At 38.5% G+C, this 17,021-nt stretch overlaps 2 protein-coding genes across 2 annotated transcripts; both read right to left on the bottom strand.

Annotated features, from left to right (window-relative positions):
- Positions 1 to 5,164: 5,164 nt before the first annotated feature.
- Positions 5,165 to 5,629, bottom strand: LOC109221413. Its single transcript, XM_019385903.1, has one exon. It carries the CDS (start codon positions 5,627 to 5,629, stop codon positions 5,165 to 5,167), a length of 465 nt encoding a protein of 154 aa, XP_019241448.1.
- Positions 5,629 to 6,174, bottom strand: LOC109221412. Its single transcript, XM_019385902.1, has one exon. The coding sequence runs from the start codon at positions 6,172 to 6,174 to the stop codon at positions 5,629 to 5,631; it is 546 nt and encodes a 181-aa protein (XP_019241447.1).
- Positions 6,175 to 17,021: the final 10,847 nt, after the last annotated feature.

The raw sequence follows: 17,021 nt of genomic DNA, 5'->3' as shown, positions 1-17,021 counted from the left end.
CAAAAATTATAATATTAAAATATTGTAGCGACCAAAGTTGGTCGCTATTTTCTTTACCCGGAAAATTTGGTCCTTTTACCTGAGAGACCAAAGTTGGTCGCTAATTAGCGACCAACTTTGGTCCCTAAGGTAAAGGGACCAGCTTAATATAGACCAGGCGTGTTTGGTCGCTTTTTGGTCGCTTTTTGGCCAATAAGCGACCAACTTTGGTCGCTTTTCGTGGTCGCTTTTTGGCCAATAAGCGACCAACTTTGGTCGCTTTTCGTGGTCGCTTTTTTCCGGATTTCTAGTAGTGGAATCTGCTCAGAGGTTGTAGTTCATTGTGTATCGTGCATTGATGAGAATTTATAAGTCCAAATAATTATTTGCATGTTGTACCTGCAGAAGTTTAATTTCCTTGAAATCATTTGGCTATAGCCTTTCTATCAATAACAACAACCCTGTAATATCCAACGTATAGGGTTTGGGGATGATAGTGTGTACCCGGGGGTAGAGAGCACTTGTTTCCGAACTATAGCCTTTCTATCCAACTGCCAACGTATGGAGTTTGGGGATGATAGTGTGTACCCGGGGGTAGAGAGGACTTGTTTCCGAACTATAGCCTTTCTACCCAACTCTAAATTAATCTATGATGAATTGGGCTGTGTAACATTTGGTAGAATTATAAAAGTTTAACTAAATTAAATGGTTTGTGATTTGTACAGTCTTACTTCAGGTTGAGAATTTTTTAGTGGAGGTGCATAAACTAGCGACAGCATGTTGAAAAGTACTTTTCACAAATAGCAAGTATGTTTAAGTGAACTCCAATTTTACTTTTTTTATTCATAAGTTTAATTCCATTCACCACGTCAAACGTAGTTGATAACAACTTTCATTACATGAATTGCAGAAAGTACATCGATGATCACTATTTGGTTTTAGTAATTGTGTCAATACTGAATGTAATATTTATTTATAGCTACGCTATATTTGCTAATTATTTTCAGATATTTGTATTTTATTCCTTCTTCTCCCTGTACCTGTTTTAGTACATTGTATGTTCCTCTCTTGTAATGCTTCATTGCTGGCCATTTCCAGAGAATTGGTATGTAATGTAGCAACTCACTCTTTAAGAATTTTCATATATTTACCATTTAATGTCATTTTGCTCAGGATTCTGATGCTTTGCAGTTTATATTGGATGATCAGCTAATTCTGCTGGACCATATACAGTGAAGTAAAGAGGATATTGTGGGGTCCATCCCCATTATATATATATATATATATATATATATATATATATATATATATATATATATAAAAAAAAAAGAAAGGGGGAAATCTACAAGATTTCAATTGTAGATGGTGGGTGTTGACAATTTGCATTGTGTTATAAAATAAAGACTGTAAAATAAAGACAAGTATTGAGAGAAACTGATATATTATTCGAATTCAAACTAATGTACATAATGAACTGAAATCTCTTCTATTTATAGAAGAAAGGAAGCTGCTACTGCAAGTTGCTGTGAAAGCTGCTACTATACCAAATATGGATAATCTTCTACTGAGAGTAATGTTTATCCATAACGGAGTACTGAAAGGATAAGCTCATTGTACCAGGTATAGATAATCTTCTACTAGGGGTAATGTTTATCTATAACGGAGTACTGAAAGAATAAGCTCATTGTACCCAGTATGGATAATCTTCTACCGGGGGTAATTTTTATCCATAACGGAGTATCGAAAGGATAAGCTTATTATACACGGTATGGATAATCTTCCACCGGGAGTAATGTTTATCCATAACCGAGTACCGAAGTGATAAGCTTCTTCAGGAGGCTTATTTCCAATAGAGTACTAAATAGATAAACATATTTACGGCAGAGTCCCATATGGATAAGCTTCTTCGGGAAGCTTATTTACAACGGAGTACTAAATGAACATCCATAATATATTTATAACACTCCCCCTTGATGTTCATTAAAAGATAATGTGCCTCATTAAAACCTTACTAGGAAAAACCCCGTGGGAAAAAATTCTAGTGAAGGAAAAAGAGTACACATATTTAGTAATACGCATTGCTAGGTGCCTCATTAAAAACCTTATAAGAAAAATCCTGTGGGAAAAAACCTTAGTAAGGAAAAAAGAGTGCATCGCGTATTTTACTCCCCCTGATGAAAACCTTGTTTCAAATATTTGAGTCTCTGCATTCTAATCTTGTATCTGCATAACCAATACGATCTGCACCACCTTTGTTAGCATTAGCAAGATACATAAGTGCATAGCAATTGCACTGAGATAGAGTATTTCAGGACCAAGGAGTTCCTCATCCTCTTCTGGAGGTCGGAATGGATCCTTATTCACTTCAAGTAATCGAATGCCCATTGATGTACTTAATGTGTGCGCTTTGTCCATGTAAAATCGTTTAAAGACCCTTTCTGTATAGACAAATTGATGGATAAAGATCTCGTCTGCTAAATATTCAATTTGCAGACCAAGATAGATTTTTATTTTTCCAAGATCTTTCATCTCAAATTCTTTCTTAAGATATTCAATTACCTTTGGAGCTCTTCTGGAGTTCCAACAAGATTTATGTCATCAACATAAACAGCAAGTGTAACAAATTCTAATGACATTTTCTTTATAAAAATACATGGACAAATAACATCATTTATGTAACTTTCTTTCAACAAATATTCACTGAGGCGATTATATCACATGCGCCCAGATTGATTTAAACCGTACAAAGATCTTTATAATCTGATCGAGTACATTTCTCGAGACTTTGAACTATATGCTTTAGGCATTTTAAATCCTTCAGGGATCTTTATAGAGATTTAATCAAATGAGTCATATAGGTTATGACTCGCATTTAAATGGCATGACATCTTCAGGTGTCTGGACTACTGGTCCGATCCTCACAATATTTCACAGTATTGTGCACTATATTGTATCAAATATATCGTCGACGATCATTTTGTATCAGTTCCTAAGCGACATAACTTGTTGAGATCTCATCACTTTCTTTACTTTCAAGTACCTCAACTTCTTCTGGAGTTTCATGAAATGTTATGTCGTGGGCTCTTCTAGAGCTCATTTCCTCCTCATTATGATCATTTTGATCATTAGCTCCTTATCATTTTTCAAGGATTGTTACCTTTGGAACCGATTGGTCTACCACGCTTCATGCGTACAGTAAACTCTATCCTTCAGGGACTTTAAATTTTAATAGGAGCATTTGCAGCTGAAATATGATATTTGATTTTGGATCAGCAAATGCTTCTGGCATTTGACTTGAATTATCTTCTAAGTGAGGATCATATTAATGATAATTCGATTCATATAGCATATTTTTCAGTTGTTTATTCCATTCCCCAAATGTTAGAAAAACTAACATATATCCCCAATCTTCTTTGGGAAACATATCTTTGTGCATTGTGGTAGAGAAATTAATCATATACCACACATCAAAAGATAGTAAAATATTTGGTTTCTGATCCTAAACCAATTGTGAGGGGAGGACTTATCATATATTGTTGGTCTGATGCATACAAGTGCTGCTATATGCAATTTAGAAAATCTTAGACCAACACATGAAGCTTTGTTCTCATAAACAATAGTTTAGCCATTAATAGGAGGTATTCACTGCTAAACTAGCTTGTATATAAACCAGCATTATCAAGATGAACTGTCTTGATTTCATAATCTGAAAATTATGCTCTTAAGTGAGAAAAGCAATTTCAAATGCCAAACTGCAGGTTGACAATAAACATACATGTAACCATCTTATATATGCATCTATAAGTGGTTCACATGATAGGTGAATGGGCCCATATTCACCTTTTATATATTTCAGAATCAGGGGTCTTAGTCCCAACTTTAGCTGGTATAATCAATTTATTATGAGAACAAGCAACACAGGAGAATTCTTGAAGAATCTTCTAGTTCTTCAGTATATGCTTATCTGAATTCTCAAATAGCTCATTTAAAAATGGCAAATGAAAACTTCAAGTTTATCATGGCATGTGCTATCTCTTAGTAAACTTCTGGTTTACTATGACATAAACTTTTGCATTAGTAAACTTCTGATTTACTGTGGCTACTTTTGTATTAGTAAACTTCTGGTTTACCGTGATACATGATGTAGTACAAATCGAAGAATAAGGCGGGTAACTTCTCATATACATATTATTTTACCCCCTATGATTGTGGAAACATGAAGATTTTCAATCTTCCAATCATTTATAGTCTCAATATGATAGCCATTTATTTTAGTAAACTTCGGGTTTACTACAACATATGTTTTGACCATAATCATATAATATGAATGACATATTTGTAAATAAGCTCTTCGAGAGCCTTCATTTATTATCCACAATCTAATATTTATCGGACACTACTGGTGTCATGTGTCTTCTAGGCAAACACTTAGCTCTTCAGGAGTTGTTGATACATTTTGTACTATCAAATATTGCTCAGACACTTCTGGTATCATAAGAGAAAATCACAATCAAATAAACAATTGTTTAAGCACAAGAAAACTCCTCTTCATAATATTTTCCTACTTCAGGAGGCAATTTCAATTGTATTACTTCTTCAGGAGCAAATTTAAAATACGAAATATTGAGTATATATTCTCTCAATTATATTACCTCTTCTGGAGGTGAATTGTAATATATTTACATCAAGAGCGCGTTCATATTTACCAGATTTATTAATATTGTCACATTCACTTCAGGGAATGGATTATTATTATCAAAAGTTCTCATCCTTCAGGAAAATCGAACATAATTATCTGAATGCGCATTAATCACATCAAATTGTGATGCCTCAACCTCTTTTAAAATATTTACTACTTCAGGAGCAAATCGAGGCGTGCATTTAATATAGAGAATATTTATGTAGCTTATCTTCAATTGTGACCATAGAAAGCCTAAATTATCACTTCTGGTGATCATAGTCATATACCACTTCTGGTGGTTAACTTAGTTACAATGAGATATACGAAATATAACCACTTCTGGTGGTTGTATATTTCTTGCAAACTCTGCTGGAGTTTAAGTTGATCTACTAATGTTATCCATATTTTTCAAAATGACATAAATAAAATATATATAGCATAACTTTTATTTATGTACAATTACATGTTAACCATACTATCTATTACAAACAAAAATTAAAATATTTATATTTCTATAGATTCACCACCGATCACATGACTTGTTTCTCCTTCTGGGAGTGCAAAGTAATCAGCTACATCCAAATGCATGAAGTCTAAATTATCTTCAGAAATAAAATTTGCTTCAGCATTTTTCTCTGTCTTCTTTAAGGAGGCTTGATAAAGCTCAACCAGGTGTTTTGGCGTACGCCAAGTACGTGACCAGTGCCCTTTTCCTCCACATCTATAGCATGCATTTTCTGCATTTGGAGCTTGCACCGCTTCATGCTTTTGTTCCTTCCTTTTCCACTGCTGGTGGCGAGGAGGGTTCTTTGGTGCATTATTATTACCATGATTAGAGTTTCTTCCCCTACCACGGCCATGACCACGACTGGGGCCACGACCTCTTCCACGTCTAGCTTGGTGGAAGTTCGTCTCATTCACTTTAGGGAATGGACAAGAACCAGTAGGTCGGCTTTCATGGTTTTTCATTAATAGCCCATTATGTTCTCTGCTATAAGAAGATGTGAGATAAGTTCAGAATACTTTTTAAATTCCATCTCTCGATATTGCTGCTGCAGGAGTATATTCGAGGCATGAAAAGTGGTGAAAGTTTTCTCCAACATATCATGATCAGTAATGTTATCACCACATAATTTCAATTGGGAAATAATTCTGAACATAGCAGAATTATATTCATGTATAGATTTAAAATCTTGTAGCCTTAGATGAGTCCGATCATAACGTGCCTGTGGAAGAACGACCATCTTCAGGTGGTCATATCTATCTTTCAAATTATTCCACAGTATGACTGGATCTTTAATAGTGAGATATTCCATTTTCAGGCCCTCATGGAGGTGATGGCGTAGGAATATCATTGCTTTGGCACGGTCTTGATTTGATGCTTGATTTTTATCCTTGATGGTGTCTGCCAGACCCATCGCATCGAGATGAATTTCAGCATCAAGCACCCAAGACATATAGCTTTTTCCCAATATATCCAGGGCTACAAATTCAAGTTTAGAAATATTTGACATTATATAAAAAAAGAAAGTTCGTACCTTAGATACTTTCAAAGTATTTGCTCGAGATGGCAGAGTCTCGTGCTGATAACGTGTTATAAAATAAAAACTGTAAAGTAAAGACAAGTATAGAGAGAAACTGATATATTATTCGAATTCAAACTAATGTACATAATGAACTGAAATATCTTCTATTTATAGAAGAAAGGAAGCTGCTGTGTAAGCTGCTACTGCAAGCTGTTGTGTAAGCTGCTACTATACCAGATATGGATAATCTTCTACTGAGAGTAATGTTTATCCATAACGGAGTACTGAAAGGATAAGCTTATTGTACAAGGTATAGATAATCTTCTAATGGGGTAATGTTTATCCATAACGAAGTAATGAAAGAATAAGCTCATTGTACCCGGTATGGATAATATTCTACCGGGGGTAATATTTATCCATAACGGAGTATCGAAAGGATAAACTTATTATACCCGGTATGGATAATCTTCCACCAGGAGTAATGTTTATCCATAACCGAGTACCGAAGTGATAAGCTTCTTCAGGAGGCTTATTTCCAATAGAATACTAAATAGATAAACATATTTACGGCGGAGTCCCATATGGATAAGCTTCTTCGGGAATCTTATTTACAACGGAGTACTAAATGAACATCCATAATATATTTATAACACATTGCAAATTGTAACCACTCCTTCATTCTGATTGGTCCAATTGGGAGGTGCTATCGTCTATATAAAGAGAGCTTTGGCTCTCATTTCATCACACCAATCTCAGAGCAAAATATTTCTGAGTGTTAGAGAGCAGTGTGAGGTATTCACAGGCAGTGTAGCCTATGAGGGAAAATAGAGAGTGTGAGCGATATTGTAGTGAGGTGGGAATCTTAAAAGAGTGTTATTTCTTTTGAGTGTGTAGTGGTTCCTAGAGTATTTTACTCGGACTATTGGGTGTAAAATTCTTCATTATAGTGGATTACTTTGCTCCTTTCGGGCTCGTGATTTTTTCCCTTATTCAGAAGGGTTTTCCACGTTAAAAATCTTTGTGTCTTTGTTGTTCCTTTTTATTCTTGTTGGTTACCGTATCTCGGTACTATATTATTGTTCCGTTGTTATTACCGTGAATATTATTTTTGTGGGGTTTTTATTTCTAACAACTGGTATCAGAGCATAGGTTTTGGTCGTTCACAAAAGTAATATTCACTATCGGTAGTACTATACTCGGTGAAAAAAAATGTCCAGAGTAAAGTATGAGGTAGCAAAATTCAACGGAGATAGCGGTTTCTCAACATGGCAAAGAAGGATGAGAGATCTGCTCATCTAACAAGGTTTACACAAAGTACTAGATACTGATGTCAAAAAGCGTGATACCATGAAAGCTGAGGATTGGGCTGACTTGGATGAAAGGGCTGCTAGTGCAATCAGGTTGCACTTATCATATGATGTGGTAAATAACATCATTGATGAAGACATCGCATGTGGCATTTGGACAAGGTTGAAAAGCCTATACATGTCCAAAACGCTGACAAATAAATTGTACCTGAAGAAGCAGCTATACGCCCTACAAATGGGTGAAGGTACGAATTTTTTGTCACATTTAAATGTGTTTAACGGACTAATCACATAGCTCGCCAATCTCAGAGTGAAAATCGAGGAAGAAGATAAAGCCATCTTGCTATTGAACTCGTTGCCATCTTCATACGATAATTTGGCAACAACCATCCTGCACCGTAAGACTACCATCGAGTTGAAAGATGTCGCATCGGCTCTTCTACTCAATTGAGAAATTGAAAAAGAAGCCCGAAAATCAAGGACGGGCTCTCATCACAGAAGGCAGAGGCAGGAGTTATCAAAGGAGTTCGAGCAACTATGGTAGATCCGGAGGTCGTGGGAAGTCCAAGAACCGATCTAAATCCAAAGTCAAAAATTGCTACAATTACGATCAACCAGGTCACTTCAAAAGAGATTATCCAAATCTAAGGAAGGGCAAAGGTGAAACCAGTGGCCAGAAGAATGACGACAACACAACTGCCGTGGTGCAAAACAATGATAATGTTGTTCTCTTCTAAATGACGAAGAGGAATGCATGCATTTGGCAGGTCCAGAGTCAGAATGGGTGGTTGACACAACAACATCTTATCATGCCACACCGGTAAGAGATTTTTTTTGCAGATATGTAGCAGGTGATTTCGGCACAATGAGAATGGGTAACACAAGTTACTCAAAGATTGCGGGGATTGGTGACATTTGTATCAAGACAAATGTCGAATGCACATTGGTTCTAAAAGACGTACGGCATATACCTGATTTACGGATGAACTTGATCCCGGGAATCGCTTTAGACCGAGATGGATACGAGAACTATTTTGCAAATCAAAAGTGGAGACTCACCAAGGGATCATTGGTGATTGCAAAGGGAGTTGCTCGTGGCACGTTGTACAAGACAAATGCAGAAATATGCCGAGGTGAATTAAACGCGCCACAATATGAGATTTCTGCAGATTTGTGGCACACCAGAATGGGTCATATGAGCGAGAAGGGATCGCAGATTCTTGCTAGAAAATCACTCATTTCTTATGCTAAAGGTACAACGGTAAAACCTTGTGACTACTGCTTATTTGGTAAGCAGCATAGAGTCTCATTTCAGACATCGTCTGAAAGAAAATTGAATATACTTGATTTGGTATATTCTGATGTTTGTGGTCCAATGGAAATTGAATCGATAGGCGGTAACAAATATTTTGTTACTTTAATTGATGATGCTTCACGAAAATTGTGGGTTTATATTTTGAAAACCAAAGATCAGGTGTTTCAAGTTTTCTAGAAGTTTCACGCTCTGGTGGAAAGGGAGACGGGTAGAAAGCTAAAACGTCTCATTCGAAAACGACAATGGAGGTGAGTACACTTCAAGGGAATTTGAAGAGTGCTGTTTAAGTCATGGGATAAGACATGAAAAGACAGTTCCTGGAACCCCACAGTACAATGGTGTAGCTGAGAGAATGAATCGCACAATTGTTGAGAAGGTGAGATGCATGCTTAGAATGGCTAAATTGCCTAAGTCGTTCTGGGGTGAAGCAGTTTAGACAACCTGTTACCTGATCAATAGGAGTCCATCAGTTCCATTGGAGTTTGACATCCCAGAGAGAGTTTGGACCAACAAAGAGGTGTCTTACTCACATATGAAGATGTTCGGTTGCAGAGCTTTTGCACATGTACCAAAGGAGCAGAGAACAAAGCTGGATGATAAATCTATTCCCTGCATATTCATCGGATATGGAGATGAAGAGTTCGGGGTACAGATTGCGGGATCCTGTAAAGAAGAAGGTCATTAGAAGCAGAGATGTAATCTTCCGAGAAAGTGAAGTTGGAGTTGTTGATGATCAGTCAGAGAAAGCCAAGAATGGTATAATTGCTAACCTTGTTACCATTCCTTCTACTTCTAATAATCCCACAAGTGCAGAAAGTAGGACCAACGAGGTTGCCGAGCAAAGGGAGAACCTGGTGAGGTTATTGAGCAAGGGGAGCAACTTGATGATAATGTCGAGCAAGTGGAGTATCCCACTCAGGAAGAAGAACAACCTCAACCTATAAGGAGATCAGAGAGGCCAAGGGTAGAGTCATGCAGGTACCCTTCCACAGAGTATGTCCTCATCAGTGATGAGGGGAAACCAAAAAGTCTTAAGGAGGTGTTGTCCCATCCAATAAAGAACCAGTGGATGAAAGCCATGCAAGAAGAGATGGAATCTTTACAGAAAAATGGCACGTACAAGTTGGTTGAACTTCCAAAGGTAAAAGACCACTCAAACGCATATGAGTCTTTAAACTCAAGAAAGAATGGCAAACTGGTCAGATACAAAGCTCGATTGGTGGTAAAAGGCTTCAAACAGAAAAAAGGTATTGATTTTGACGAAATTTTCTCACATGTTGTCAAAATGACTTCTATTCGAACAATCTTGAGCTTAGCAGCTAGCCTAGATCTTGAAGTGGAGCAGTTCGACGTGAAAACTGCATTTTTTCACGGAGATTTGGAAGAGGAGAACTATATGGAGCAGCCAGAAAGATTTGAAGTAGTTGACACATGGTGTGCAAACTGAATAAGAGTCTTTATGGGTTGAAGCAGGCACCAAGACAGTGGTACAAGAAGTTTGACTCATTCATGAAAAGTCAAACTTACATAAAGACATATTCTGATCCACGTGTATACTTCAAAATATTTTCTGACAATAACTTTATTATTTTGTTATTGTATATGGATAACATGTTAATTGTAGGAAAATACAAGGAGCTGATTTCAAAGTTGAAGGAAGACTTATCTAAGTCCTTTGAAATGAAGGACTTTGGCCCAGCACATCAAATTATGGGAATAAAGATTGTTCGAGAGCGAACAAGCAGAAAGTTGTGGTTGTCTCAGGAGAAGTACATTGAACGTGTACTGGAACGTTTCAATATGAAGAATGCTAAGCCAGTCAGCACATCTCTTGCTAGTCATCTGAAGTTGAGCAAGAAAATGTGTCCTACAACAATGGAGGAAAAGGAAAGCAGGACCAAGCTTCATTATTACTCTGCCGTCGGAAGTTTGATGTATGCAATAGTATGCACTCGACCTGATATTGCTCACGCAGTTGGTGTTGTCAGCAGGTTTCTTGAAAATCCTGGGAAAGAACACCGGGAAGCTGTCAAGTGGATACTCAGGTACCTGAGAGGTACCGCAGGAGATTGTTTGTGCTTTGGAGGATCTGATCCAGTCTTGAAGGGCTATACATATGCAGATATGACAGGTGACAATGATAATGGAAAATCCACTACTGGATATTTGTTTACATTTTCAGGGGGAGCTATATCATGGCAAGTGTGTTGCACTCTCTACAACTGAAGCGGAATACATTGCCGCTACTGAAGCTGGCAAGGAAATGATATGGTTGAAACAGTTCCTTCAAGAGCTTGGCTTGCATCAGAAGGAGTATGTTGTCTATTGTGACAGTTAAAGTGCAATAGACTTGAGCAAGAACTCCATGTACCTTGCAAGGACCAAACATATCGATGTGAGATATCATTGGACCCGAGAAAAGGTAGAAAGTGAATCTCTACAAGTCCTGAAGATCTCCACAAGTGAGAATCCTGCAGATATGCTGACCAAGGTGGTACCAAGAGACAAGTTCGAATTGTGCAAAGAACTTGTCACCATCCACTCAAATTAGAAGTCCAGTGTTACCTCCTTCAGAAGAATGGGTATGGCGGGGGAGATTGTGGGGTCCATCCCCATTAAATAATATATATAAAAAAGGGAAAGAAATAATGATGCCAAATCCAGATTTGGTTGAGGGAAATCTACAAGATTTCAATTGCAGATGGTGGGCGTCAGAATGACAATTTGCATTGCAAATTGTAACCAGTCCTTCATTCCGATTGGTCCAAATGGGAGGTGTTATCGCCTATATAAAGAGAGCTTTTGCTCTCATTTCATCACACCAATCTCAGAGCAAAATATTTCTAAGAGTTAGAGAGCAGTGTGAGGTATTCACAGGCGGTGTAGTCTGTAAGGAAAATAGAGATTGTGAGCGATATTATAGTGAGGTGAGAATCTTAAAAGAGGGTTATTTCTTTTGAGTGTATAGTGGTTCCTAGAGTATTTTACTCGGACTACTAGGTGTAAAATTCCTTATTATAGTGGATTACTTTGCTCCTCTCGGGCTCGTGGCTTTTTCCTTATTCACAAGGGTTTTTCACGTTAAAAATCTTTGTGTCCTTGTTGTTCCTTTTTATTCTTGTTGATTACCGTATCTCGGTACTATATTATTGTTCCGCTGTTATTACCATAAATATTATTTCTGTGGGGGTTTTGTTCCAACAACTGGTATCAGAGCACAGGTTCTGCTCGTTCACAAAAGTAATATTCACCATCGGTAGTACTATACTCGGTGAAAAAATATCCGGATTAGAGTACGAGGTAGCAAAATTCAACGGAGATAGCGGTTTCTGAACATGGCAAAGAAGGATGAGAGATCTGCTCATCCAACAAGGTTTACACAAAGTACTAGATGCTGATACCAAAAAGCCTGATACCATGAAAGCTGAGGATTGAGCTGACTTGGATGAAAGGTCTGCTAGTGCAATCAGGTTGCACTTATCAGATGATGTAGTAAATAACATCATTGATGAAGACACTACATGTGGCATTTGGACATGGTTAGAAAGCCTATACATGTCCAAAACGCTGACAAATAAATTGTACCTGAAGAAGCAGCTATACGCCCTACACATGGGTGAAGGTACGGATTTTTTGTCACATTTAAATGTGTTTAACGGTCTCTTGAAGCGTGATCGCAATCACGAGATTAGCCTTCACGTTCAACGAATCACCATCAGTTCCGTAGCGTATCAGCAGAACCACCACCGGATTACGATCACCACCAGTTCCGCAGTCTTCAAGCCAGTAACTATTATGTCATTTTTACATGTAATTGCATATCCAACCCTAAAAATATTTGCCATATGAGCTAGTCTTAATATAGTCAAATGAATAAGAACTGTGATATAACAACAAGATATCTTACTTTTTCATGTTTCAACTTGTTCATTCTAACACTGCAAAGTGCTCTATTTAAAAAGTTTTTCTTATATGTATTTATCCTGAAAAAAATCATAATATAAATAAAAAAACTACGTGATTGGTATACTGGATATAAAAAATTAAGAGATTTCTATCCGTTGATTTTACATTTTTCAAAGAGGAACATTTGTGTACTTATTAAACACACTAGCATCAAGACTTGTAAAAATTACTTATCTCGCGAAGATTTCTAAAGTCGAGTATAAATTGTGTAATACTATTCAATTATTTTTTAACTTATTAAAATACCATCTAAAAATAGAAATATAACAAAATTTCGAGATAATGGTCATTCAAGGTTTCCTCTTTCAGAATAAAATGCTAGTTTACTATCCTAACGTTTAATTTAAATTTTAAAAGAAAAAAAAGAGATAAAAATAAAGTAAAGAAATACATTATAATTAATTTTGGTACTCTGATCTTCCTATTTACTGATGTTCACGTATTTTATTTTCTTATGATATCTTAAATAAGTTATATGTTATGGAATATTAATATTAATGTGGAACTTAATATAATGAATTTGAGTTCTACTAAAATAAGGATATTAACTATAAGATACAAATGATAATCTTATAAACACCGTCGTGTTTTCAATTAAGTCCTTATTAAATTCATAAAAAATTATAAGACAATGTAGAATCAAATTCAATTCTGTTGATCCTCAAGGATGAAAGTGAGATTATTTGTCTGCTATTTTTTATTAGATAAATTGAGATTAAAAAGAAAAACTAATTCATTTCTGATTGGAGGAGCAAATATCATTTTTATTTTGGAATCATTAGGTTTTGTGGGTAAAGTCTTGAAACTTGATCCACAAAATGAAAAAATAAACTGTTAAAATTACAATTATAAGCTTTTCATATAGGACAGGACATCGTAGTTCTTTCATAAAAAAAAAAAATGAGCCACATAACGTATTACTACTTCCCATTCAGAAATTGATAACAAAAAGTAAATATCCTAACCAAAACCAACAGTACGGTACAGGCTATATCCGATNCATGGCGATATAAGGAACCTGTTGATGTGAAAATTTCTGAGTTTTGAGAAGTGGGCCCGGGGTTCGGGTTTTGCTAATTTCGAGATTCTTGATATTTTTCGACTGTTTTCGATTGTTTCCTTAGCATATTGTGACATATTCGTTGTGGTTTTGATCAGATTCAACGCGCAAGGAGGCCGATTTCTGATGACTAGAGAGAGAGTATTGGGTGCTACATTTGAGGAGGTGGTGGATATCGCTCGTGAGATTGAGTCAGTTCGCCGTCGAGAGCGAGAGGAGAGGGAGGCCAAAAGGCCTCGTGGATCGGGCAGTTACAGTGGTGCTCCTTCGAGGGGCCAGTTCCAGCATGGTAGAGGTTGTTCTTTCAGGCCTGCTCAGTCGGCCCGTCCAGAGTATCGTGGGGCATCTTCAGGTCGTGGTCATCATGGGTCTCAGCAGGGCCAGCCTTCACTCAGCGCCCTCCCAGCTCAGAGTTCATCTCGTGCCCCATCAGCTCAGGGTTCTTCTGCGCCGAGTGCGTCTGCTAGTCACTCAGGTGCGAGGGGTTCCCTTCAGTCCCTATCTCCAGCACCGGGTAGTTGTTATGAGTGCGGAGAGTTTGGTCACATGAGGAGGCAGTGTCCTCGACTCCGTGACGGTCAGCATCAGCAGAGGGGTCAGCCCTCGACTTCTACTCCAATTACTTCACCACCCGCCCAGTCAGCTAGGGGTAGAGATCAGGCAGCCAGGGGTCGCCCCAGAGGGGGAGGTCGATCAGGCGGTGGCCAGGCTCGTTTTTATGCTATACTAGGCAGGACAGATGCCATCGCTTCAGATGCTGTCATTACAGGTATTGTTTCAGTCTGCCACAAAGATGCCTCCGTATTATTTGATCCCGGTTCCACCTATTCTTATGTGTCCTCATATTTTGCTCACTATTTGAGTGTGCCCCGGGAGTTTCTTGCTTTACCTGTTCATGTGTCTACCCCGGTGGGCGACACTGTTGTTGTGGACCGTGTGTACCGGTCATGTATTGTGGTTATTGGGGGTTCCGAGTTGATCTATTCCTATTGAGAATGGTGGACTTTGATATTATTTTAGGCATGGATTGGTTATCTCCGTGTCATGCTATTCTAGACTGTCATGCTAAGACAGTCACTTTGGCTATGCCGGGTGTACCGCGGATCGAGTGGCGTGGTGTGACTGATTATGTTCCGAGTAGGGTGATTTCCTTCTTGAAGGCCCAGCTTATTGTTGGGAAAGGTTGTCTGTCATACCTAGCTTTTTTGAGGGATGTTGGAGCTGAGACTCCTAGTATTGATTCCGTTCCAGTTGTGAGGGATTTTCCCGATGTATTTCCTGCAGACCTGCCGAGCATGCCACCGGACAGGGATATTGATTTTGGTATCGACCTGGTGCCGGGCACTCAGCCCATCTCTATTCCTCCATATCGTATGGCACCAGCGGAGTTGAAAGAATTGAAGGAACAACTTCAGGAACTCCTAGATAAGGGGTTCATTCGGCCTAGTGTGTCACCTTGGGGTGCGCCAGTTCTGTTTGTTAAGAAGAAGGATGGCACAATGAGAATGTGCATCTATTATAGGCAATTGAACAAGGTAACAATTAAGAACAAGTATCCCCTGCCTCACATTGATGATTTGTTCGACCAGCTTCAGGGAGCGAGGGTGTTTTCCAAGATTGATCTCCGTTCGGGTTATCACCAGTTGAAGATCAGGGATTCAGATATTCTTAAGACTGCTTTCAGAATTAGATATGGTCACTATGAGTTTCTTCTCATGTCTTTCGGGCTGACCAATGCCCCAGCAACGTTCATGCATTTGATGAACAGTGTATTTTGGCCTTATCTGGATTTGTTCGTTATTGTTTTCATTGATGATATTCTGGTGTACTCGCGTAGTCAGGAGGAGCACGCAGAGCATTTGCGAGTTGTATTGCAGAGATTGAGGGAGGAGAAGCTTTATGCAAAGTTCTCCAAATGTGAGTTTTGGCTTAGTTCAGTGGCTTTCTTGGGACACGTGGTGTCTAGCGAGGGTATTCAGGTTGACCCGAAGAAGATAAAGGCGGTTTAGAGTTGGCCTAGACCATCCTCAGCCACGGAGATTCGTAGTTTTCTTGGGTTGGCAAGCTATTATTGCCGGTTTGTTCAGGGATTTTCCTCCACTGCATCGCCCTTGACCAAGTTGACTCAAAAGGGTGCTTCATTTTTATGGTCGGACGAGTATGAGGAGAGCTTTCAGAAGCTCAAGACAGCTTTGACCACAGCTCCAGTATTGGTTTTGCCATCAGCTTCAGGTTCCTATACTGTATATTGTGATGCTTCGAGAGTTGGGATTGGCTGTGTATTAATGCAGGAGGGTAGAGTTATTGCTTATGCTTCTCGTCAGTTGAAGCCCCACGAGAAGAACTACCATGTTCATGATTTGGAGTTGGCTGCCATAGTTCATGCCTTGAAGATTTGGAGGCACTACTTGTATGGCGTATCTTGTGAGGTATTCACGAATCATCGCAGTCTTCAGTATTTGTTCAAGCAAAAGGATCTTAATTTGAGGCAGCGGAGGTGGCTGGAGTTACTGAAGGATTATTATATTACTATTCTGTATCATCCGGGGAAGGCCAATGTAGTGGCCAATGCTTTGAGCCGAAAGGCGGTGAGTATGGGGAGTTTGGCATATATTCCAGTTGGGGAGAGATCCCTTGCAGTTGATTTTCAGGCCTTGGCCGATCGGTTTGTGAGACTAGATATTTCGGAGCCCAGTCGGGTGTTGGCTTGTGTGGTTTCTCGGTCTTCCTTGTATGATCGCATAAGAGAGTGCCAGTATGATGATCCGCATTTGCTTTGTCACGGCCAAAACTGGAGGGCCATGACTAGCACCCGGCCATACTTACCGAGCACCAATATACATTTTATCTAACCTTCTTTATTATCTTTTAGGGCTGACGAGATCAATATAAATGGTAGACATGGGTCGTGGACAACCAACAATAAAATATGATGGCATGAACATACATAACATGGGATGACTAGAAAATCAAGAAACTATGTATAAGGTACGAGCTACCACGCTACCATGAGAGACTATACAACAAGAACCAGCCGACAAGGCCTACCAAACTATACATGAGTCGACACCTGTCTATGAGCCTCTAAAGGAACATAAGTGTTGCAACATAGCCGGAACAGGGCCCCGACAAACCCATAATGTCTATAACAAAAATGCATACCAAGACCACGGCAAGTCCGAAGAAG

Source organism: Nicotiana attenuata, unplaced genomic scaffold, assembly GCF_001879085.1.
Source record: "Nicotiana attenuata strain UT unplaced genomic scaffold, NIATTr2, whole genome shotgun sequence".
Taxonomy (NCBI): Eukaryota; Viridiplantae; Streptophyta; class Magnoliopsida; order Solanales; family Solanaceae; genus Nicotiana; species Nicotiana attenuata.
This window is presented reverse-complemented; position numbering and strand designations above follow the sequence as displayed.

Coding starts and splice junctions, on each gene's coding strand:
- LOC109221413 (XM_019385903.1), bottom strand. CDS start 5,629: ATGAAAAACCATGAAAGCCGACCTACTGGTTCTTGTCCATTCCCTAAA.
- LOC109221412 (XM_019385902.1), bottom strand. CDS start 6,174: ATGTCAAATATTTCTAAACTTGAATTTGTAGCCCTGGATATATTGGGA.